Here is a 25640-nt window from a genome sequence, read left to right on the forward strand (position 1 = left end):
GAGAGAGAGATTTTGATGCCCAGAAATCTCTCTCTCTCTCTCTACTCTCTCTCTCTCTCTCTTCTCTCGATCCTCCTCCTCTCTCTCTCTTCTCTCTCTCTCTCTCTCTCTATCTGAGAGAGAGAGAGAGAGAGAGAGAGAGAGAGATTTGATGCCAGAAACCCTCTCTCTCTCTCTCTCTCCTCTCTCTCTCTCCCTTCTCTCTCTCTCTCGTCTCTCTCTCTCTCCGCTCACTCTCTCCTCCGTAAGAAAAAAAACCTTAGTTCACATATGGCAACTTGAGTCTAAGAATGAAATTAACATGGATATTGTTAGTTGTGGCGATAAATTCCTCGCTTCAGGAGGTCCGCGAAACACAAAAACACCGGCATTTGATTACAACAGCTGATTCTCTCTCTCTCTCTCTCTCTCTCTCTCTCTCTCCTCTCTCTTCTCTCTCTCTCTCTCTCTCTCTCTCTCTCTCTCTCTCTCTCTCTCTCTCTCTCGTGTTATATCAATACTTATAAATAGATGAAGAAACCAAAATCGGTTTTTCTTAAAGTGTCAATTAATGCAAAACGAAAAAATTATACCGTGTATACATCCATTTCAATCATAGCTTAAAATACGGTATCCGATTTCGTCAGCAAACCCACTATTTTTTAGGAAACACCATTCTATTCCAGAAAATTTTTACTCTTTAAATAGTCAATTGCGTTATAATAAAACATGTACTTATGTTTTTAAATTCCGGGTGTGTTATAAAAATCGAGTATTGCTGTCTTCTTTTTGTTTTACTTTTGGCTGTGATCACATCAGCTGATGTCTAGCTTCTGCTCTCACGAATATGCGCATACGAATACGTTAACAAAGAATTGTTTACACCATTTCTTAATTTATTCAAACCATCAACACAGTTAATATTACCATAAGCACCAATTGTGTTATAAACCTATCATATTTATTGTTTAGTACATTTAAAACCATTCTCTCATCTCTCTCTCTCTCTCTCTCTCTCCTCTCTCTCCTCTCTCTCTCTCTCTCCTCTCTCTCTCTCTCTCTCTCTCTCTCTCTCTCTCTGTTACATCGAACGTAATAGCGGTAGCCTAATTGTTTGATGACTTTAAAAATAGGCACTAGTACTTTCTTCTTCTTTTACGTTTTGCATATGGTTCCATAATTGAGGGTGGGTACAAGTTGACTTATAACTGAAGTTAGGAAAAGTATTTTGGATATAGAAAGGACAATTATCTTTCGTAACAGTTTTAGAATTATCGTAAATTATCATTCTATCATTAGCGGCAGTTTGCTATTCTGGATTAAACGCGTAAGGAAAAAAAAAGTTTTCCAGCTTTGCTACGAATTTAGGAATTTATATGGATACGATAAGTAAAATATTTGTAATAAACATAATGTTTACTAAATGTTTGTAATATCATTAGTTATCACTTTGACCATGTGTGTTTATTGCGTTCGTTTGTTTATTGTGATCGAAGATGGAGCGTAAACAAATGGAAGGTTTCCATTTCAGGCGGCGTCATAAAGAAAAACATTATATAAATGGCATTCATTTAATTTATTTGGAAGTTCTAAGAAAAATTAAGTAGAACATTGGTAACAAGTGAGCAAGTCCTGAACGCGGACATGGTCCTCGTAGAGGACATACCTCCGCCAAGGTGACCTAGAGCGCCATATGTCCTAGAATCATGAATTGATGTGACTTCGACCTTCACATGACCTTGACCTTCAAGTGACCTTGACCTTCACGTGACCTTGACCTTCACATGACCTTGGCTTCAAGTGACCTTGATCTTCAAATGTACTTGACCTTCACGTGACCTTGACCTTCAGGTGACCTTGACCTTCACGTGACCTTGACCTTCACGTGACCTTGACCTTCAAGTGACCTGCTTGACTTTTGACCTTCAAGTGATCTTTGTTCATTTGCCACTGATACTTAATATGACATTGATATAATGCACCAATATGACCTTGACCTTTGACCTTTATAAATTTGAACATCACCCATGGGTTGCGCCTGGACTAGGACTTCCCTGTTGGCTTATGCAAAAGTCAGTGCTTTATTTCTGTCTCTTGATATGGCCACTTATGTCATAGTGACACCAGTGACCCCTGTGACCTTGACCTTGGGGTGACCTTGACCAAAATTTAATCAGTTCTTCCATACACATTGGGGAACTACTTGGCCAAGTTTGAAGTGATTCCGTGTAGAAATGTGGCCTCTACGTTGTCCACAGACAGACAGACAAACAGACAAACAAACAAACAAACCGAACCGAAAACATAACCTCCTGGCGGAGGTAATAACAAAATCAACATATAATCAATACTTGGTAAGATTGCTGTCGATGCAAAAACTAATACTATACACAGATGTATAAATGCGTCTGTTTCTTCGTTGTGATCAGAGATAAACGTAAACAAAACATTGGTTGTCGTTTTCTATTGTGCTTTTTAGCGTGTTTAGGAAACGCATAATATAAAATCGCCTTTATTTTGATAATTCTGGATTTTCAATCATACAACAAAAGCTAGTCTATAGAGTGATGGTTTTGCTATTCACCAGTTGTCTTATACAATAGATATGACAAAAATTAAAATTTGTCTGTATTTTGGGTCATGTTATAACGGGAAATATATGGTGTTTACACCTATCCTGGTTGTAATTTTAACCATTTTTCAAGTTATTAGAACTTTATAGTATATTAAATGTTTGATTTATTTACAAGAACAATTTGATATTATAAAGAAATACGGTATAGTACAAAGAAAGTATTGGAAATGGGTAGTAAACACATTTGAATAGGCAAATTGCTGGTTGCCATGGCCGCAATGGAATTATTTCTGTTAGTTGTGTGTTTCGAAATATGCGATTTTCCATTTATACGAGGTCATTAATCGACCAAATTCTCGCATAATTCGGGACCCTACTGTACTTGGGAATGCAGATAGACATGGCAGCATAAGGATCACTGGTCAGCCTCTATGTTTTATCCTTACCTTCCTGTTCCAGTTGAGCATTTAAATGAGGCAAACCTCACCAGGGGAGTCCCACTCAACTTCTTGCCTCCATACATGCAACTGTTCTCAGATGTATCCAAGTAGGGGTGGGGTACCCACCTGAGAAACCTGGTTATCTTGGGAGTGTGGTCAGGAGAAGGGAAGCATCTGCACATCCTTGTCCAAGAAATGCAATGAACCTTTCTAGTGCTGCAAGGAATCCAAGAATATTTGAGGAGGCACTTGGTAGTATTTAGTATTTGTTGGATTATATCAACAAACAAGGTGGCACAGTTTTGCTCCCCCTCTGCGAGCTGACAAAACTGATGCACATCTTGGGTGTAGAGTGTACTAGAGGACATACTCAGTCACGAGGAACAGGTTGTAGTAGGGTCAGAGTGGTTCCTACATCCTTCCTTATAGGAAAGGCTTCTTGCTCTGTGGGGTTCACTAGGGATCAACCTGTTCACTACATGGCTAAACAGGAATATCTTTGTTTTGCTTCTCCATTCCAGATCCATTGGCTGTGTTTGAGAATGCTGTAAACACCCATGGAATCACCTGGACACTTACGCCTTTCCTTTGTTCACCTGATCTGCCCGCTGATCAACAGTGTTAATTACACCATGACTCAGGATGACCATGGAGGTGCTCAGGTGGCCACATGCCAAGTGGTATCCAAATTTGTTAACACTTATAGTTGAGGTCTTGTGAGAACTATCCCAATGGTTCACACTTCTCATTCAGCCACACCTTCAGAGGTACCAGCAGTCCATGAAAACACTGGAACCGAGTCTCCAGCATCTCCTAGTGAAAGACTTTTTGCGAGGCACTGCACAAGAGGTATCTGGATACCAGCGATGGGCCTTTGCAGCTGTCTACTAGGGAAAGTGGGCCATATTCTGCAATTGGTGTCATATAGGGGAAACTTCTCCAACTGTAACATCTCTAGCCCTTATTGCCGATTTCCTTGTCTTCCATGCTGAGAGAAGTGCTGCTTAGTCATGGATGTCAAAGGTTACATCTCAGCCTTGAGTTTGGTCTTTCGACTGATGGGTATAGACCTCTCCTCCATGTGGGTGTTGTCTATGCTCATGAGGAGCTTTAAGGCAGTCTTACCTACCTGGGGACCTCAGGTCCCCAGAGTGGGATGTAACCTTCATTCTCAAGGCTCTTATGCATACCCTGTTCAAGTCTTTGAGAAGATCGTCAGACAGGGATCCGACTCTTAAGGATTTCTTTTTGCTAGCCTTAGCATTGGCGAAGAGAGCGGGCAAGGTGCAAGGTCTCTCATATTTAGTCACCCACACTGATAGGTAGGAAGGAGGTCACCTTTAGTTTTGTACCAGATTTTGTGACCAAAACCCCTAACCTCCTGGTGCACAATCCCAGGTCTAAGACTTTCTTATAACTTTGTGAGACTATCTGTAAAGTGCACACCTCAACTGCTGAGAGGATTGAGATATCAGCTAGGAACAGGGCTCACTAAGTTAGGGTTATAGTCCTCACTCTAGCCTTAAGGAGGAATCTTGCAGTTAGCCAGGTGTTGAAGGATATAGTGTGGAAACATCAAACAACCTTCATGGCCTTTTACCCATGGGAGTATACCCACAAATCCTTTGACACTTACGTGCTTGGTCCTATGGTGTGGCTGCTCAAGTAGTTGTGTACCCAGCCCAGCTCTGAGACAGAAAAGGAAGTATCTTATTTATGGCAACTCTTAGGAGTGAAACAAAGTTACTCACTAGATTTGACTTGATGCTGGTAAGCTATATTTCTGAGCTCCATTCTTTAGAATCTAGAGAAGTATTGCCCATATCCTCCCTAGACCAGGAGGAAGAGGATGGAATATATATGAACCCATTGATCATCATACGCCTACTATATTATTCCGAACAGCTCTCACCCTCCTGGGAAGGGATCTCTCCTTTGACCACATACCAATCTTTTTGTACAGGCCCAGTGGTATCAGCCTATTTATCCCTCTGTTAAACATCTAGGGAGTTGCTGGAGTCATCTTATTTGCTACCATAAAGGACAGACTGATATTTCTAAAAAAGAAGAACCAACCAGTTGGGTTCCAGGCAAACTTCCAACTCACCAGTCAGTGAGTTTCCATACTTTAAAGGACGAAAGGTTTGTCTACAAGTAAGAACAAATAAATTTTAAAAGTTCTGTTCTTTGTATTTTCCTAGCTATACAAACCAAAATCCTATAAAGGTAAACTTACCACCTCAACTCAAACCCCCCCCCTTCTTAGTCTTGAATCGAAGGTCAGAAATTAAGAGTTTCTGATGTGGGGGGAGGTGGAGCTACTAATACACGCTCACCACCTGTCGTTTACAAATTCAATGGCTGTTCCAGCTGTATAGAAGACATTTCCTTATTTCCAAGGACTCAGGCATGCATAGCTAAGAAAAATACAAATTAAATTTAAGAAGCATGAATCAGCCCCATTAAAACAATGTTATTTTGGGGTCATTTCAAACTTTTATATGTTTTTGTTTCTTATCTGATTTTCAATATTTAAAAACCATTTTAAAGATAATTTTATTAACAAAAGTATTATAAAACAGTTTTTTCTTATCAGGCTTAAGTTTTTATACACGTTTGAACCTTCGCTGGTGCTAAGGAGGAATGAAGATAAGGGGGTGGGGAGGTGTAGGGGTGAGGGGAGGATAGTCGTAGTAGAAGGCAGCAGTCGGGTGTAGGTCAGCACCTCGTAGTTCCAGGGGATGATGATGAAGGAGAGGTCTAACTGGTGAGGGACCTATGGTCGTGGTTCTATCATGGCCCAGTAACTATACCGACACTCATAGAAGTGAGCGAGCTGGGTTAATTCCTGGCATTCCATGCAACCCTTTTTTCTCTGGTATATTTACCAATATTTGTACCTTAGAAATGGTGCTATAAGGAGCATTTCGCGGAGCGACATAGGTCGAGCCCAGAAATAGATTTTTCCTTCGTAAAAATCAATTTTTTCCAAGGACATTGGCAATAATAGTAAAGATTTCTATTTTTTGTATACAGTATCAGATTTTATAATTTTATAAACTGTTCTTTAAATTCTAGAGCATAAAATTTTATGTCTTTTCATGTTTGAATGGAAAATATTGGTCAATAAAAAAAAATTTGGTTTAAATTTTTGAAAATTTCATGTTTTGAGAAATTGGCCACCAAAGTCTTTTTTAGAAATTGTTTGATTAACTTTATTATGGGTTAGTATGGGCTTTTGCTGGTAATTATACCTCATGAATAGGGATCATAAGGACATAACCATCATATTTCAGGGTTATTTACTAAGCAGTCATGAACTCCTTCCCTCAAACCCAGAAATATATACGTTTCATGTACCAAATGCTTACACATGAATAAAATGTTGCTAGCACAATATACTCTTGTTATATACTGTACTTTCTGGGCAAATTTTACACTCTACTCATATTTAATTATTCAACTCTGATACCTGTACATCTTTGAACATAATCATAAAAAGAAAAATTCTAAATATATGAAAAGGCAAACAAGTAAATATGATGAATATAACGTAGAAAAACGTGCAGCAAAATTTTACCATATGATGTTATCATAAAACATAGAAAACTGAAAGCTTTTTATGAGGTGTTAGTGAGAATTTTTTATGGGAAACTAATATGAATATATTTTCCCCAAACTCTTGAAGACAAAGTAAATAAATGGTCAGAAAACTGATGCATAAGGGACTGGATGTGCTTACGTAAAAAAAGGATGTTTTAGCAATAAAATCAATTGTTTTCCGTTAAGATCAGTATTTAAAACATGAATTATAGGCATTCTCCAACCCCAAAAAATTTAATAATCTGATTTTCCATAATTCCAAGCAGCGCTAATGAGATGCGCCCCATAACATTTGTTCTACAGTAATCCCTCGGCTATCTCTTGTGTTATGTTCCAGGTCCCTCACTATAGCTTAAGAACGCATAGTAGATACAGAAATCTATGATATAAATTTTTTAAATTATTTTTTATCTATAAACTTAAGCTTTTAAGAGCTCTCCCAAAACTCATATACTGTACTGTATATCCATTATACAGTCACAATAACTTTGTAAGCTAAAACCTAATTGTACTGTAGACATTATATATATGTAAACGAAGAAAATGAGTTTTGGCAAAGGAAAACCTTATTTTTCGAGTTAAAGTGCTGTGTGATATCCAAGGACTTTCCTGTGTAAGGCTAGAACAGAGAACTCACTAGCGAGAAAACATGTTAATTTGATTAATGATGATGATGATGATTAGCTGTGCAGTACTGGTAATGCACTTCTGAAAGCACCACTTCAGCAGACACTTTGTTAGGTGCTGCAACGTCTTTATTGTTGTTGTTGTCCAATTAAGTAGCCTTTATTTTTGCTGAGGTGTCTTCTTTTTTATGCAGATAAGGAACATAATGATCAGAAGTTGCTGACTGCCTTTTTTTTATGCAAAAGGATGTTTTTATAAATGTCCATGGCTCCGTCCATTGCATTTCTGAACTCCAACACAAGAATCATCTGAAGGTCCCAATCTTTGGTCATTGTCTAAAGCTCTCATGCTGTTTTGGGTAGAGTTGATAGGTGTCTTAGTGTTAAGCTAACTTTCTCATCTTCCCTTGGGTCTTCAAGCTCTTTTTCATCCTCACTTGTGGACTTCATTATCTCTGTCAGATCTTTATCCATTAACAGATCTGAATGGGCCTTGATCGGGTTATTTACATTGTTGGCAGTCATATCTCTGAAGCCATCTCCTCCTAACAATTTCACAGGCCTCACTGCCTTATCCACTGCAGAGTGGTGAATTTTGACAGAAGAGAATCTTTTATCGTTGTTGACTATTTCTGGCCACATTTTCTTCCAGCAAGCACTGAGTATTTCTTTCTTCATCTACTTTATTGCCTGCTGAATATTTTGGAAACACATTGCAATGGTGTACCCTCACTAGTATTCCTTCAGCAAGAAGTTACCAACCACATGCCTAGAATACCAGAGGTTGCCAGGAGTTTTACATGTAAAGTGCCTTGAATGCACAAATAACACCTTGATCCAGGGGCTGAATCAGTGATGTAGTGTTTTCTGGTAAGAATTCTACCTCTACGCCCTTATGATACAGGATGATCATATTCTGTCCAGCATTGTCCATTAGAAGAAGCACTTAAAAATCAAGTCCTTTTTGGGCAAGATACAGATTGACTTTGGGATGACACATTGATGATACTAATCCAATGTCAGTGCTTTGGTTTGTGCTTCCAATGCATCGACAGCAGGGCCTTATTTTTTATATTTAGAACACTTTGGTTTGTGGACTTCCATGATATAGATTCACTTAGAATATTTATAAATCCGTAATGTACTGCAATATGGTGAAGGTACTGTGTTTTCTTTACTTACTGGTATTTTTTTTTCCCTCCCCTTTTTCTTATCAACTCTTTTTCAACTTTGTTTTGTTTGATGTTCTAATTAAAGTACAATCTCCTGTTGTTCTTAGAGCTAGAAAGACTTTCACACAAGGTGATAGCTAATTGGGCTTTAATCACTTGAATCATAACCTTACTCTTCATATGAGAAATACATTTTGTCACAGCATGTATTAAAGTAAGGGAAGGTTGAATAAATCAATAGATTGATATGTACTGTATTACTAAGAAATTACTTAGGATTGCAGCTTTATTAGTATCAGGTATTTACTGTACTGTAAATGTAATTTACAAAACAGACATGTAACTTTGTTAACAAAATCCTTTTTGAAAATATACTTAAGCTTAATATCCTGATGGCAAAGTAATGAATAATAAAGAGCTTAGTGAAATTTTATATGTACAGTGCTCAACAGTATTCTGGTTTGATAAAAAAATATAGCTAACAGTACAGTACTGTGTTCATTAAGAAACTCTCCAACTTTCTACCATTTAAAGTTTTAGCTGTTTATCTGGAAGTTAACCCTGTTGAAAGAGGGGGACAGTGTGCTGAAATGGAGATAAAGTTGGGCCTTCTTATTTGCCGGTTCGCTTTTTGTGTGTTCTGTCATTTGTGATACAGAATATCGTATAACATATTTATTAGAAATTACATAAGCGCAGTTTCGTGATAATTACTCTTGCGGACCGATGTTTTCAAACCAACCGCTCAAAGCAGAACAGCACAACTTTATAGCTAACACATATAAACATTTCAGTGATAAACCCTTTATACAGTAATTCTAATACAGTAATAAAAGATGATTGAAAGAAGTTCTTACATACATTATGTTTAAGTAATATTTGATATTCAATATATATAATGTACAGTGATGATTAAAAATAGGAATAGGCATTATAATTAAAAAAGAAGATTTTCACTCTCTCTTTGTAAACATTTAGTGATGTTTTGGTCATGTCTTGTTATTTTATTTTTTCACTTATGGTAGGACAAATATCCATACACTTATTCAAAAAACTACTGATAGTGTAATACAGTATTTTACTGTAAACAAAACCTTAAAACACGACACTCAATTTTGTCAGCTTAGACCGACAAGCTTAAGCAGATATCCATTCTATAAAATCCTGACTTTTAAAAAGATAATTGTTTTCCATTAAAGCTTTTTCTACTTTTGATATCAATTTCTGGTACATTTCGACCATCAACTATAAGGGGCTTTTTTTTTTTTTTTTTACTCTACAGTATCATCGAGTGTTGTTAGATACAAACAAATGTTTTGTTGAAATGTATACATAAGTGTGGTGTGGCATTGAATAGTTTTATGAGTCATGGTGAGGATTTTTGGTTTGTTAGTTATCTTGCCTTATACTGAAGTCGTACTAATGTACAATTACACCTGAAAAGTACAAAGAACTAAAATACCATGATAGAAAGCAGAGGAAAAAAAATCTAGTGTAGTACAGTGGGTTACCTAGTGTGTTAGTCAACCTCAGGTAGATAATGGCTGGCGAGTTGGTAGGTTATGAGCTGCCCCATCCTAGGGCAGCAAGTGTTCGCGGTTTCTCACTTTTCGCGCTTGTCTCTGTTACCTAACCCCCTCGAAAAGCGAGGGCTGACTGTAGGTTTAACTTGTGGCCATGTTTTAATGCTTAAAGCATTTCATGTTGCTGTTTAAAAATTACCTAACTTTGTGAGTATCTTGTCAGATTCAGATTAAGAGGAAATATCTAAACTTGTCTTAAAAGATTTTTTGAAGATTGAAAAAAAAAAAAAATTGGTGTTGTTAAAAACTCAAGTTTTATAAGAAAAATTGTGAAGTTTTATAGGCAAATTCCTTTTTAGCTATAATTATTTTGTGAATGAAAATGTTTAGTATACTGTACCTAAGTAATGCACTATATGCATAAGTGGTCTTAAATCTTTAAGAAAGGATTTTTTTTATAAGAATTACAAAAGATTTGAAAGTCAAAAAATCATTTTTACAGTATATCCAAGAGATAAAAAATAAGGAAATACAAACATGACAATAAAATGCCTGAAGTTTATTAATAAAATTTTAGTGAGACTTTGGGTGAGTATTGTGTGGTACCCTGGGAATTAAGAATTGTTTCCACAGCCTACAGACCAACTGATGTGCCATTTAACGTACACAACTCCAGAAGTGGAGACCATTGTACATGAAACATTGCATCAAAATCGTCATGTACAAGAAGAAACAACTGGTCCTCGTTACTGCCCTTCAATTGAATCAAAAGTTCTTAGGTAAGAAATCATATGTAGAATATCACAAAGTATTGGACAAAATGCTTTCATATACAGTATACATAGGTTCCCTGTATTTGTAGGTGGATTTTAGGTCCCTCAAGAAAGCATGAAATTTTTAATCCGTAGGATTTACTTTTAAGACTACTCTGACCCCATAACTGTTGATTTGTAAGATGTGGATAATATCCTCCTGAATTTATAACTCCATATATGTTTAACCCTGGTTATGCAACATGATTGCATTCTACCATGAACACTGTAGATATAAAGATGACAAATGTATTGAAAATTCAACAATACTCAACAGAAATCATAAGGTTGAATTTCAAGTGATTGTAACTCACCCATTCCATTTGCTTAAATGTTGGCTCAAAATATATTTACATTAAATACCCTCTATTTCAGATAAAGAAATCATATAATCGATAAAGGCATGCATTTTTATACAGAACCATTATTTTTTTTTATTCAGGTGAACTTATTTATTACATCTTGTTTTCCTTTCTCCTTTAAGTTTGAGAAGACTATTCATTATCATACACTAAACTTGTCCGAATATTTTCCATGTTTACTATACTGAAAACACTTAAACACAAACAGTTACAATGAATCACTGTAAGAATCACAACCATTGTTTATAATGCCCTCTAAGGTTCACAAAATATTCATCTGTCTAAAGGTTTTAGGAAATGGTCTAATTTAAAGGCATTGAAGGATATTAAAGTACTGTAGGTTATCATTCTTGTAATTGCTTGATACCTAATATCTCTGTACCCAAATGGTATAAAAGTTACAATGAATAATATTTTTTGTAATCTCTTACTCTCCCTTGCACCTGAACACCACTGTTTAATGGGCACATTCTACTAAAACTAGGCAATTGTTGGAGACTTTAATTATAATTGTATAGTGGTTATGAAAGAGATTTGTTCCTTCACGTATACAAACCTTTCATCCATTAAAATAAGGATCACCTTCAACCAAGCAAGAACAGCCGTTGAATTCATTAACAAGGTAGTTAACAACATGAGGTGTGCTTGGATGAGTATCTATCAAAGAATTTTCACTTTGGTCTTCAGCTGCAATGAGTACAGACTTAATAGTGTGACCTAACTTAGGGCTTTGGTGTTTTTCTTTTAATTTTGAGAAGTAATTGCTGACTATTGATAATTGATGTAAAGCAAGGGATTTGTACTTGCTGAGAAAGGATGCTTGTGGCAACTGGTTTAGGGCTAAACTTTATATAGATCCTCACACTCTCTGCACTTCCTGTAGGGGTCATGATTGTTTGCAATCATCCCCCTGTGCCAAGTGCAGATTAAGGCCTCCTGTGTAGTGGCATGCTCATGTTATGAAAGGGAAGAGTGTTGGCCTTCTCTGGGGGTTGGTGTTGGGAACACCCAAGACGAAATGGAGGAAGTCTTTCACCTCTTTCTTTCCTTCATATAGTGCACATGCTATTGTGGCTTCTGTGCATAATCCTCTTGATATATCCCCGAGGAGTATGTGGTAGGAGCATGAAGGTCTTGGATTTACATCAGGGGTTTTACAGTCTGGTGGGGTGTGGAGTTTCCCTAATGATTCAGTCTGGTGGTGTGTGGAGTTCCCCTAATGATTTGGTTTGGTGGTGTGTGGAGTTCCCCTAATGATTTAGTCTGGTAGTATGTGGAGTTCCCCCTAGTGATTGCTGCACCCCAAGGGAGGTTGGAATCTGATCTCCTGTTTATATATGAAAGATCTATATTAAAGTTGTTACTGTTCTTAATATATTCTATGTTAACTGTTCATTACTTCTCCTGTAGTTTTTTATTTATTTATTTCCTTTCCTCACTGGGCTATTTTTTTCCTGTTGGAGCCTTAGGGCTTATAGCATCATGCTTTTCCAACTAGGGTTGGAGCTTGGCTAGTAATAATAATAATAATAATAATAATAATAATAATAATAATAATAATAATAATAATAATAATAATAATAATTGCGAATTTAATGCCATTAAAACCTTTTTGTGTAGCTCAGAAATCCAATTGGTTCTAGATTCAGTGTAATATTTCAGGCTTAACCTACCTTATTTTAAATCCTAACCAATATGCGTAAATGGCAATTAATGGTCCTACTGTCGTGTCTACTAACAATTCTGGTGGTATTCGGTTTATCCCATGTTCAAGATCGTCTCACTGAGGCTCAAATTCTTTATTTTTTTAGACCTTATGCAGTGTAATTGTCACACTCACACATTTCTAGCCCCTTTTATGAGGCAACAGACAGATGTTATGCTGGATCCTTATTTCTCTCCTCTCATTAAATTTAAATAAGTACCACTAAACAATTGTTTCTCTCTTATATGCCAAAATGGTAATCTAAATATTTTATTCCTCTGTTCATAAAATAAGTGTTTCTTACATATCTATTATTGTTTTGTGTGTTTCCCTCGGACTACTGGTTTTCTTTTTGCATAAGGATTTACTAAATCTGTTTGATTTCATGTTGTTTGAATGGCTGGATGCACTGTAATCTTAAAAATTCAACCATTAACTCATATCAGTCTTTAAACAAATATAGGGCTTAGTGACTAACTTGCTTGAACATATCTTTCTATATCATACACATCAGTCATTTGAAGTGTTGTATAACTTATAAAATGTTTTTTAGAAAGATTACTTTAAATTTGTATTTAAGTTAAAGTTAAACTATTTAATAATGCCAAATTAACTACCAGGTACACTAAATAGTTAATTCTGGCTAAAGTTAATAAACTATCCAAAATGCAGAATAAGGCTGATATTTCAAGTTCCTGTTTAGTGAGTAAACCTGTTACTCTACTAGACAGATTATTACCAATCTAATACAGTACCAAATTAAGGTCTTTTTCATGCATGATTTCAAAGTAGGCTTTGGTTATCCCTTGATGTGTATACCAAGGAAATCCACAAACCAGTGGTGAAAAGGCAGACCTTACAGTGTCTTCAGACCTGCATCATCACTTGACCACATCCAAAACCAATGGAGTACTGTATAAGGTTATTATGCTCCCAATTCTTGAGGTGATGCTTATGTGAGCAGGATGCTGCAGCCTTATCAACCTTTGTGAGACTTAATATATCAGGTTTGTCTACCAACTCTGCAGTGAGCAAGAAGCCTGTAGGAACAGGAATTTTTAAGATTTATTGGGTAGCATTGATATAAGTCGAGCTTTGAGAACAAAGCAATATGAACATCAGGTGAGTATAGAAATGAAAAGTTTTATTAAAATTTTTCATAGGTGCTGTGATGGGTTTCTAGAGAGCCTGAACTTGAGTGTCTTTCTTATACATACAGTACTGAGTCCAGTCTTGTGTGGTGATGCCTTGGCCCTATAGCAGAGAAGAGGGTAATTCTTTGGTATATCCTTTTATCTGGGATTCCCTGTTTTAACCTAACAGGAAAGACCTTGGGGACTACATAATACCTCCCAAAACTACGATTTTCCTTTGACAAAACAACGTTGTTTGATTTTTTTTTTACAACAGTAAGGTGTAACTGGATTACAGTCTGTCTTACTATTTGTGGATTTGACATAAATTTGTGGTAAGGCTTTAGAATTCCACAGCTGAATACTGAACAGGCATTGATAGAAAAGGCAGAAAGTCATTCCAGTATTACACAAGGGCTGCAAAACTCTTCATAATTATCAGTCTCATATTCCTATCCCCAGTTATATAACTGAGTATGCTGTGCTGTATTTTGATGTATATAACTTAATCCTTTTGTGTATTTTCAGTTAACATGTAATTATAATCGTATATTTGTGAATACAGTACAGTACACTTTTACTGAAAAGATAAAGAAGCATTGAGTTATATAAGACTAAGTACAACTCAGCATACTAAGTGATATAAGTGTGGAGAGTAAATTGACGTTGGTATAATATATAAGTAAAGTTTTTACCCTCTTATGAAATAAGGGTTTTATAATTTTCTTATTGCTGTTATATAACTTTGAATGCTTTCCTGTACTTAATGTATGTAACTATTAATACTATTATTTGTTCCGTAACCGAAATACAAACCACGCTATTTACAAAGGGTTACCTTTTAGCGCAGCTGAAATGGCGAGCCATTAGAATTTAACGAGGGTGTATTACCCCCTCGCTAGTTAGCGGGGGGGTAGGGGAGTGGTAGCTAGCTACCCCTCCTCCCCCTCACACACACAGGTGAATGCTCACTTTCACTTTTGGCTCGGACTGTGACAGACATCTCTGTCTTGGTCCTCTCTTGGCAGCCATTGTTTGTTTTGTCTTTACTTAATCGCTTACTTTTTTTTTACTCAATATATATGTAAACATGTTTTCATGTTTGTATATATATTTGAGTATAGAAATAAGTAAGTTTCCTTTTCAGATTTGTGTGTGTAGTGTACGATATCTACGTGGAGTCCTCGGCAGTTAGGCCTCCACGGCGTATTTTTATGGGTGGCGATCGAGTTTGACTTATGTCTTTCTCTCTCTCTTGAGGTCGTTCACCCTTTTACTACGTGTTACTACGCCCTTGTAGCTTCCTTTCCTGGCTTCCTTTCCGTGTGGGGGGGTTGCTACGCCGTACTTTTGTCTCAATTAGTTATGAATCTAATTGTAGTTGTTTTTTGTTTTTCATCTTGTAGAACGATTCCTTTCGGGGTTTTCGTTCTTTCTTTAGTGTTCATTCATTTTTAAATTACATAATTACATAGTTACATAATTATAATTGTTATAATTCTGTTTTGGTTACAGCTCTCCTTCCGTGAGTGTAAGTGGTTGTGAGGGCACGTGCCTGTTGTGTAATTCTTGTTTCCTTTCCCTCGGGATTCCTCTTCGAAGCCTTCCCGGGGGAATGAATGTGTACTAATATTATTTGTTTTATTTTTTTACAGTTACCGATCTAGTTCGTTTCTGTAATATGGCAACGGTGTGAGCTGTCTGGTTGAGTCCTGGGGATCCGGCTGTTGCTGCGTCCCCCCTTGTATTTTCGTCAGGGGTGTGTCTCCTTCTACTGGAAGTACTCCCGTGACGACGGACAGCTCTTCAGTTCATTTTAGAACTCTCAGGAGGCTTGCCTCCTTGGGCGGGTAACTTTCCTTCCGAGGGAAGTTTTTCCTGTCCAGGCTTAAGTTTTTCCCCTTTTGGGGGGTTCTTCTCTTGCCTTTTTTTCGTGCGACTATGCTCTTGGTGCTGAGCGGTCGCACCTGCAGTTTCGCTCAAGGGGCTGGGCAACTGCAGGAGCTCCTCTTCGGAGGATTGCTCCTTTTAGGTCACTGGCTGACCAGTCTCTTCTACGAAGTGTTTCTCTTTCGTTCGCGAGAGAGTACACTCATAGAGACTCCTCTTCGGAGGTTTCTTCTGTTGCTGTTGGCCTCCCTCGCCGTAAGGCCCACCGTCCGCCTCGTCGTAAGGGCCTCTCATCTCCCTATAAGGGTGCTGGAGGCGCCTTTTTGGATCTCCGTTTGCAGCCTACAACTCCTTTCTCGATCTTCCGCCTTGGTGCAGATGGACAGCAGTCTGTTCTCGTCTTCCGACGGGCAACGGTGTTCCTGACGGACAACGGTCTTCCCGACGGACAGCGGTCTTCCAACGGACATCAGTCTCCCGGCGGACAACGATCCCTTCGGGGCAAAGGGTTGCCCCCACGGGGGTTCTTCCCTTGCGTGTCAGGGTTTCCCTGCGCGCCCTTCTGCTGTGTTCTCTCCTGCTCCTGCTCAGTGTTAGCGCACAGGCGCTCTTCTGCTCATCAGCGCTCTCCTGTTCGTCAGCGCTCTCCTGTTCGTCAGCGCTTTCAAGATGATCATCCCTGCTGTTCCTGTTGGTTCCTGTTACGCGCCCTGTGCGCCCATCGCGATCTAGAACTTCGGTTCAGGTCAGGGTCAAGGACTCTTCTTCTATGCGCAGGCTTCCACGCGTAGCCTTCTGCTCGTCAGCGATCATCAGCTCGCCAGCGATCACCTGTCTCTCGGCGATCTCCGGATCGCCCGCGTGTGTTACAGCCGGCACGCCAACGTTCTCCAACACTTCTGAAGGAACATGGTTCGCCAGCTACTAGCTCACCTGCGCATGCTGATCGCCATCGCGCGACCCTCAACTGCGGATGCTGATCGCCACCGCGCGACCCTCAACTGCGGATGCTGATCGCCATCGGGCGACCCTCAACTGCGGATGCTGATCGCCATCGGGCGACCCTCAACTGTGGATGCTGATCGCCATCGGGCGACCCTCAACTGCGGATGCTGATCGCCATCGCGCGACCCTCAACTGCGGATGCTGATCGCCATCGCACGACCCTCAACTGCGGATGCTGATCGCCATCGCGCGACCCTCAACTGCGGATGCTGATCGCCATCGCGCGACCGCACACCTGCGGATGCTGATCACCATCGTGCGACCCTGCACATGCTGATCACCATCGCGCGACCCTCAACTACGGATGCTGTGCGCCATCGCGCGATCGCCCACCTGCAGATGCTGCTCGCCATCGCGCGACCGCCCACCTGCGCATACTGATCGCCATCGCGCGACCCTGGCATGCTGATCACCATCGAGCGACCCTACGCATACTGATCACCATCGCGCGACCCGGCGCATGCTGATCACCATCGCGCGATCGCCCTCCTGCACATGCTGCTCGCGATCGCTCACCTTCGCATACTGCTCGCCAACGCACGATCGCTCACCTGCGCATGCTGCTCGACCATCGCGTCGGCATAACACAACGCGCCATCGCCAACCTGCGCGTTAGAGCTCACCACCGATCGCTTGTTGATCCATATCGCCAGCGGTCTTCCTCGCCCACGCGGCAGCGCGTTTCCTCGCCATCGCGCTAACGCTTGCGTTCGCCGCCTCGGACTCGCTCTCATCCACCTGCCCACCCTCACGACCGCTCGCCTGCGCGCCCACACGCCCACGTGCCTGCACGTTTACGCTCATGCGCGTCCGCGCCCATGCTCTCCAATGTTCGCCCACGCGCGAACCAACGGTTTTTCCATCGCGCGGACGGATGGTGTTCCGTCGCGCAAACCTACAGTGTTTCTTCGCACAAACGTCGGCTTATTTCTTGCAGTATCCATTGCTCGTCTATGGGTTATCGCTCGCCGACCACCAGCTCTCGCCCTTCCTACCACGCTCTCCCTCCTTCTGCAATCCTTCGCTCACCTTCGTTTGCGTGACCACGCATGGGCGCTTCCACGTTCGCCCATGCGAAAATCTTTGAATTACCATCGCGCGAGCTCCAGGGTGATTGCGACCACGATTCCCAATGGGGTTTTCGCAGCATGGCCAGCCTGGCGAGTTCTTCTGGAGCGTATTTCCAGAACACGGCCTCACCCCGTAAACGCAGAGCATGGCACTTGCAAGAATAGGAGAAACTTAAGGGAGATCTGAGCAACACTCCTCTTTCCTGAACCTGGGTTAGCCCTTCCCCGTCATTCCCTGGAAGGATTTTTGGCGGGGGAACTTTCCGTTCGAGATTTCTCCATCGGGCAAGGGGTGACTGCTTACCCCTTCCTCTGGGAGCTTACCAGGTTCTTTCCCTCCTCGGTTATGGCCCGAGGTTTGGTTCAAGGAAGCTACAGGATCAGGGGTACTTTCCTCCTCTCGAGCTCAGGCACCTTGGCCTTTCGTCGTTAAGTATCTAACTTGCGGACAAGCTCGATGTTGTACCATCTGGACGCGCTGACTGAGGGCTTCCTTCGGGTGTCTCATCTGTGGAGGTCGACGACCTCAGACACCCTTCCATCCTTGAGAAGAGTTTGTTTGTGCCCAAGGACAGAGACTTAGACAGCTGCTGTGCGGAGGAAATCGACTTCCGGTTTCACTCCTCCAAGGCGCTTTCTTCCAGACTCTGCAGGGCTCCAGCGCCCTTTTCTTTCAACCACGTCGGCCTAAGTTATCGGCTACGACAACTGGGACAAGGTGTCCAATTGCAGTTTCCTCCTGTCAGGAACAGATGGCACGGGAGACTCCCCCGGGGGAGCATAGTCCTAAAAGGAGTTCACGAACTCTAGGATTGCAGGTTTTTCGCTGGGAGGATGCTTAAGGTTACTCATCCGAATGACAGCTTCCCGATGCCCATTCCCGCACAATCTCTGTGATCAGCCAAGGATATCGCGCCTGCCGTCTCTGTCAGCGAATTCAGTGTCTCTGAACCTCTATGCCATAGCGTCAGCAGAGTTGCCCGGTTGGGCAGAATGATCCATACCTTAGGCAAAGGTCTTCCTTAGGATCATCGACGGCTTCACGCCCGACCCCCTCAGTCGATCCTTTCTTGTAAGGAAGGATCTGAGAGGGGATGTCCGTAGTCGACCTCTCAGCCCTGATCAAGTTTGTCGAACAAACTTCGGCCAGCGTAGACCAGCAGAATCGATCAGACTGGTAACGAGGCGACAGGACTCCTTAAACCCTGGATCGGAAGGACGGGTACTTTCAGTTTCCATTCCATCCATCTTCCAGGGTGCTCGTCGAATTCAGCCTAGACTGCAAGTATTCCTGCTTATGATGCAGTGTGGCTATCCCGCCGTGGCATAGCAGGTTTGTTTCCCCAGAGAACTCTCCCTGCCTTCCTCTTGGCCGCTAAGGCGCAGGCTTCCGCCTCCTCTGCTGTTTGGAGGGCTGGTCAACTCCGGTAGGCTCGGGTTCGACCTTCTTCAGCGCCGGGACAAGCTTCCGGATGCTTACCATGGGTGTGGGCTCATGGTATTTTGCTTGGAGCCTTCTCTTCCTCTGCCTCAACATCTGGAGTATCTGGCCATGATATTGAGTCAACGGCCTTACCACGTTGGAAACCCCGCTTCTCGTCCGTCCAGCGAGGTTAAGCAACGTCGGTACTTGGATGGGTGACCATCTGGGGACGCCAGATTCTGTTACCACATCCTCCGAGCCTTCCTTTCGGTTGACTGTGGCAAGACTGAGGAGAGTCGCAGTACCTGTTCTCAGTCAAGCAGAGCTTTCAGCCCTACCTTGAAACGTTTCCTAGTTCTCCTTTCCTCATTGACCCGTCTATAGTCCGAACGGTCGCCTCAGGATAAGTTCCATGTGGGGCGATCCAAGTTCCAGTGGCTTCAGGCAATGTTTAACCGGACTTCCTGGCCCCTATGGGACCAGCGGAACTATTAGACCTGCAATGAGTGTTGACCTATGGAGCCTCTTGATGGTAGTGGATATTCTCGTCCTTTCCCCACATTCTTGATGCGGTTCTCGGACTCGTCAAAGGAAAGGGGGGGGGCATGTTCCGGTCCAGGCCTATGGTCAAGACCTGAAGGATACCTCTCCATCATTCAGGCAGGCTTAGGGGCCTTAGTCTGGCCCCTCTACAGATTCTACAGCTCCTGCCGAGTCACCCCGTGCGCGTCGACTTCATGATTCTGGCGTATTCTAACCAGCAGGGGACGCATTTTCACACCTTCACATCTTGCAGTAGAGATACCGAGATGATTGAGATTCTCTCAATGCCACCATCGGCTCTCTCATTCCAGGAAGGGGAATGTTCTCTCAGACTATCCGAGCAGAGCCTCGTAGAGAGAGTGTACCTGGGGGTCTTTGACCTTGGGTAACCAGCAAGTACTGGTCTGGGGGACCTGATCGCGACAGCTTGGAACCTCAAGCTTCCGCTATTCTTCTCCCTAGTCTCAGACCCCGAGACTCTGGCAAGATGCATTCCGGTGATGGTGGGACAACTTCGACGCCTGCGTCTTCCCTCCTTTTTGTCTGTGGACAATGGGTCTCAACAAGACGAGGTTGTCTGTCAACCTTTCAATGGGAGAGCTCCACTGGGACTATGCGCAGAACGGTTTCTGGACCCTCTGCTTCCCCTGACGGAACTCCCAGGAGAGCTTCTCCCACGGCGCAGACTACTCAAGCAACCACACTGCGACATCTCTCCCGAACTGGGGCGTCGCTTCGGCTTCATGCCTGGAGACACTACGCCTCCTCCTCAAGAAGAGACAACCCGCTACAATCGCGGTACGGAGGTCGCGTCATCTGCGATAGTCATCCACAGGGGTCTCCCAGGCAAAGTGAAGAGTTTAAGGTGGTTGGTGCCGTGGGAGATATACCTCTTCCCTTGAGGCCTCTTCTCCAGCAATAACGGTCTTATTGCCTTTCGGCGGGAGGAAACTCCTTTCCGCTCTCGGCAATGAAGCCTGTCGCTCAGCCTTTCCCTGACCTTAAGGCTTAAAGGAATAACTTTTTCCTGCCCGCTGGATCTATCCTCGCTCATGCGAAGCTACGATCGTCCCTGCCCTAGTCGGAGGAAGACCTCCAACTTGGAGCATGGCTCGGACTTTTAGTCCTTTAAGAGATCTTCTCAAGACCCTTTACGACAGGCCTCGGATTGTATTCCGCCTTGGGTCTCCTGCTCACTCTGGCCACGGCCAGTGTGTAAGCAATCTTCTTGGTCTCTTACGACTCCCCCCCTTTCTAAGGAAGAGGGGAAGGCAACATTCAGGCTCGCTCCTGAGTTGTTGGCTAGACTCAGAATCTGGGGGTCCCAGCCCTTCGGTCCGATTCATTCAAGATTTCGAGTCTCCATTCTGTATCTGATGTCCCAAGACCTTCTCTTTCTTGCCAGTAAAGGAATCGAGAGGTTAGCGCTGGGAACAGCTGCAGTTTGTCCTCAGTTGCAGCCGATTTGGGAGCACAAGGAGGACATGGGGGAGAGTCACCAGTATACCTCTTCAGCCCGGACTCAAGGACATTCATCTCGACCTGTCTCCAGACCCTCTCCCGTCACGTCGCCCTACAGCACGATGTTGGATACATTGCAACGTCCCTCGCCTTCGAGTAATACTACTCTGTGACGCAGGTGCTACAAGCTGGAGTCTGGAAGCGTCTAATGACCTTCGCAGCCCGCTTCCTGCAAGGCGTGATCCACAGGAGTCTCGATACGTTTTCTATCGCTCTGTGGTGGCTACACAACAGCTGGTCTAACCTCAGGCTCCTTTTTGGACAGGTAGCAGAAGGTTGAGGGCATTGTTATCAGGTTTTAGTCTGCATGAACGAAAGAAGTATGTCTGGCCCTTACTTCTTTCTTCATCATCCCCTCTACGGGGAAGCAGCATCCTGGTCTCTGCATAGCTGACCTCGAACCTCTGCAGGTAAACCATGCTTCCTTGTGTTCCGAGTATTGAGTCAATACTGTCGCGTCCCCCATACCCTGACGAGGTGGTATTGGGAACGTCCTAACCCAGAGTTCCTTCTGGAACTCCAGGTCAACTGCCTAGGACGGGTCACACTTCTTCCTTCACACACAAGCTTACGTAGGCCACATGGTTCCTTGCGGAGCAAGGAACTTGTGAGGTGCAGGGACTCCTTTTCTCGAGTGCGACTCACTCGGAGTCTGAGTCCCCGGGTAAAGCCAAAGCCAGTATGGCTGGGGACTTTCCACCCTACCTAAGGGGTAAGTCACCCTTTGTAAATAGCGTGGTTTGTATTTCGGTTACGGAACAAATGACAAATTCGAAGATAATTTGTATTTTTCCTAACCATACAAACCTTAGCTATTTACACATATTTGCCCGCCAGCCCTGTCCCCCAAGACAAGTCCTACCTCTAAGTGAAAGTGAGCATTCACCTGTGTGTGAGGGGGAGGAGGGGTAGCTAGCTACCAGTCCCCTACCCCCCCGCTAACTAGCGCGGGGGTAATACACCCTCGTTAAATTCTAATGGCTCGCCATTTCAGCTGCGCTAAAAGGTAACCCTTTGTAAATAGCTAAGGTTTGTATGGTTAGGAAAAATACAAATTATCTTCGAATTTGTTATTTTTTTTATCTTTTCTCTAAAGCCTGAGATAAACAAGTTTTTATAATTACATGAAGAAATAGGGAATCTGTGAGTGCCATTAAGGTGCATCAATTTATTAGAATTTTGATGCGTATGCTACATAACTGCATTAATGATAAGGTTTGACTGTATTTTGACATTTTTGTTCTTGAAAACTTGCGTTCACTGGATGAAAATACTCATATAAAATGTATGTACTTTCCTTTTTTATGTTATGAATTTGTCGTTTACTCTAATGAATTTTCCACTTCTTATTTTATTTCCCAAGATTTGCAGGCCGTCAGCACCAAGTATGGTTAGAGCCAGAGGGTTTAGATAGCAGTCTTATTTATCCACAAGGTTTGTCATGTACTATGCCAGCTGAACACCAGCAAGCTTTGCTCAGGCTTATTCCTGGGCTTCAACATTGTGAAATGGTTTCACCAGGTATATTTTGCTTAATTCCGTGGTGATATTCTTTGAGTGAAATACATGTTGAACTTTAAAATTTTCATGATGATCTGATAGTGATTTCTTCTTCAGTTTGATTATATATGTTATTATTAGAGTGAATTATGAATATTTATAGATTTTATATATTTTTTTATTTTCTTGCTTTTTTCTCTAGAATAGTAAATTTTTGACTAATATAGCTTTCTTTGAGTTGATTTTAGTAATGCAATATTGATGATAAATATATACTATTTTCTCTCAGGGTATGGTGTGGAATATGACTTTGTAGATCCTAGAGAACTTACACCACAGTTGGAAACATGTCGAATATCAGGGCTGTTCTTAGCAGGCCAAATAAATGGAACAACTGGTTATGAAGAAGCTGCAGCCCAAGGGATCATAGCTGGAATTAATGCTGCAGCAAAGGTATCAAATGCAAAGTTTTCTTTAAATTTCCTCCCTTTCCTTCCATTGAGTAATGTGACTGAATATGGTATATGTTTGATTGTTATGAAGTGATTTATGTAGTACCTGTATTTATATCTTGCATTTTAACAAATCCATATCCCAATTCCATCTTGGTACAAATTTTATTGGATGAAGCAACACCCTAACAAAACTCATAACATGGCTGCCAAGGACTTAGGATTATTCCCATTCAGATATTTTCATTGTTAGTGGCTCTTCATCAAATGTACATGCAACTCATTTAAAATTTTAGGGATTTTTTTTTTTTATTTCAAATTAGATTTTTTAGAACTGTGATTTATGTCTTTTTCAATTGCCTACACCTCTGTTCTACTGTTCTTTCTACCATCTTGTTGTCCAGCCTCTTAGCTTTTACTGGTAATACCTCTAGATATAAAATTAATTCGTTCTGGAGTGGCTTTCGTATTGTGATATTTTAAATATTTAACTTAGCCGGTGAATATATAGCTGCAACTCTGTTGCTCGACAGACAAAAAACTGTACAAAAAAAACTCGCCAGCGATCGCTATACAAGTTGCGGGTGTGCCCATCAGCGCCAGCTGTCGGCCAGATACCAAGCTCCATGTAAACAAAGACTCAATTTTCTCTCTGTCGACGTGTCGACAAGACGTACTTTACTCGCTGTTGAAACCTGGAGTTTTTCCCATCATCTTTGGTGAAGTACTATATTCTGGTTTGAGCTTTCGCAGTGCAGGTGTTTTTTCTTCATCTTAAATCTTGAACTTGTTTTGGATAGATTTAATTTTTGGTGACAAAGAGAGCATGGACTTTCTTTGACTCTTAAATGGCCGACCCTTCCCTTAGACGGAAGTGTGTTTAGGATTTTAGTAATTATCTTATCACGTTATAAATTAATTATAGATTTTCCTCTATATATTTTATATCTCTCCGCCTTTATTAGGCCTCTTCGATTAACTTTCCATTTATAATAAACATAAAAAATAAATTTTAATGTTTTGTTTATATGCGACCTTTCCTGAGAGTAGGCGGTCCTATCTTGGAAACCGAAGTTAAACAACGTTGAGCCCTTTGCAATCGTAAATAGCTTTTAAAGAGCTAATGATTTAAAACCTTTTAAATGAGTATTTTTAATAAATATTTTATGAAAGAATTTCTTTGAATAGTCTTCGTACTATTTTCAAAGATGAACTAACGTTTAGTTTATTTATACTACGCAGTTTGCGCTCTATCGTTACGATAGAGAGAGAGAGTATCACGGTTTCACTTTGCAGAAAGAGTAAATCGATTCTGACGTTTTGTTCATTCTTCTTTCAAAGCTTAAATGTTTTAAATTCTATTTTAAAGGAACTTTTTAATTGAAAAACCTTTCAGTTTTTTCCTTTGGTCAAATAACGTTTTTTTGACGAAATGTAATTGGGCTCTTCTCTTAGGTGCGAAATCAAGAGAGAAAGAGAGAGAGAGAGATAGAGACGAAGGGAGAGAGAGGAGAGAAAACGTTCCGTTCAAGCAGGTAACGTTGTTCTCGAGTTGCTCTCGTCCCTAGTCTCGGTACGGGGAGAAAGGATAAAACGTTTTTAGTTTTTTTTTATTCTCGTCCCCAGGCTATGTGCGGTTAGAGATTGAAAACGTAGTTTTGAATGAACTAGTGTTTAGTCTCTTCCCCAGCCACTGAATTTTTTATCTTAAAATATGTTTTCTGTTTTTTGCTGGTATTAATGAGCTTGCATTATACGACTGATTTCGCAATTACTACCTTTTGATGAGGGTAGAATTGCGTGCTTCAGGTAGAAATCAGTAAAAGTTTCAATTTCAGTGAAATAAGTGCAAAACAGAAAATCGAAGTGATAAAGTGATATTGCGCTAAGTGTTACAGTGTTGCGTCCGAGGGTTCGTCTGTTCGTGCCTGTCGTTCACCTAGTCCGGGACCTCTTGCAAGCTCCCAAGCCCAGGGGAGAAGTAATGTCGAACGACTTATGGGTTCGAGAGGCCTTGATCAACGAACAGACGTTTCCCTCTATGGTATCGGGTGTATCTTACCAAGATCTCCCCTACCATAAGGCGAGAGAGACGTTTTTTCTCCTCGTCATCCGAAGGCTTTTCGCATAAGAAACCTGTAATAAGGTTTCGAAGCCCTTAAGCGAAAGTCAGTCCTTTCAGGACAGGTCCAGCGTCCTGCTTGCAGCCATTAGGACAGCTCTGACCCAATGCAGTCATCGGAAAACTGCTCGCCGCCTAACAAAAGCGTAACACAGACTCCGAGAATCTTTTTTGTTGGCAAAGT

General features: G+C 41.5%; 2 protein-coding genes across 2 annotated transcripts in view; one reads left to right on the plus strand and one right to left on the minus strand.

Moving 5' to 3' along the window:
* Positions 1–25640, minus strand: part of LOC137656205 (BTB/POZ domain-containing protein 1-like) — a 406727-nt gene that overhangs the window by 14052 nt on the left and 367035 nt on the right. The gene's annotated exons all lie outside the window — the stretch shown is intronic.
* The window catches only part of LOC137645972 (protein MTO1 homolog, mitochondrial-like), an 88839-nt gene continuing 71841 nt past the window's right edge, over positions 8643–25640 (plus strand). Inside the window, exons 1-4 of the mRNA XM_068379054.1 lie at positions 8643–8694; positions 10538–10697; positions 22746–22903; positions 23172–23335. Coding sequence (XP_068235155.1) covers positions 8643–8694; positions 10538–10697; positions 22746–22903; positions 23172–23335 — 534 coding nt within the window. The remainder of the gene's footprint in view (positions 8695–10537; positions 10698–22745; positions 22904–23171; positions 23336–25640) is intronic.

The sequence above is a fragment of the Palaemon carinicauda genome, chromosome 1 (genome assembly GCF_036898095.1).
Source record: "Palaemon carinicauda isolate YSFRI2023 chromosome 1, ASM3689809v2, whole genome shotgun sequence".
Taxonomy (NCBI): Eukaryota; Metazoa; Arthropoda; class Malacostraca; order Decapoda; family Palaemonidae; genus Palaemon; species Palaemon carinicauda.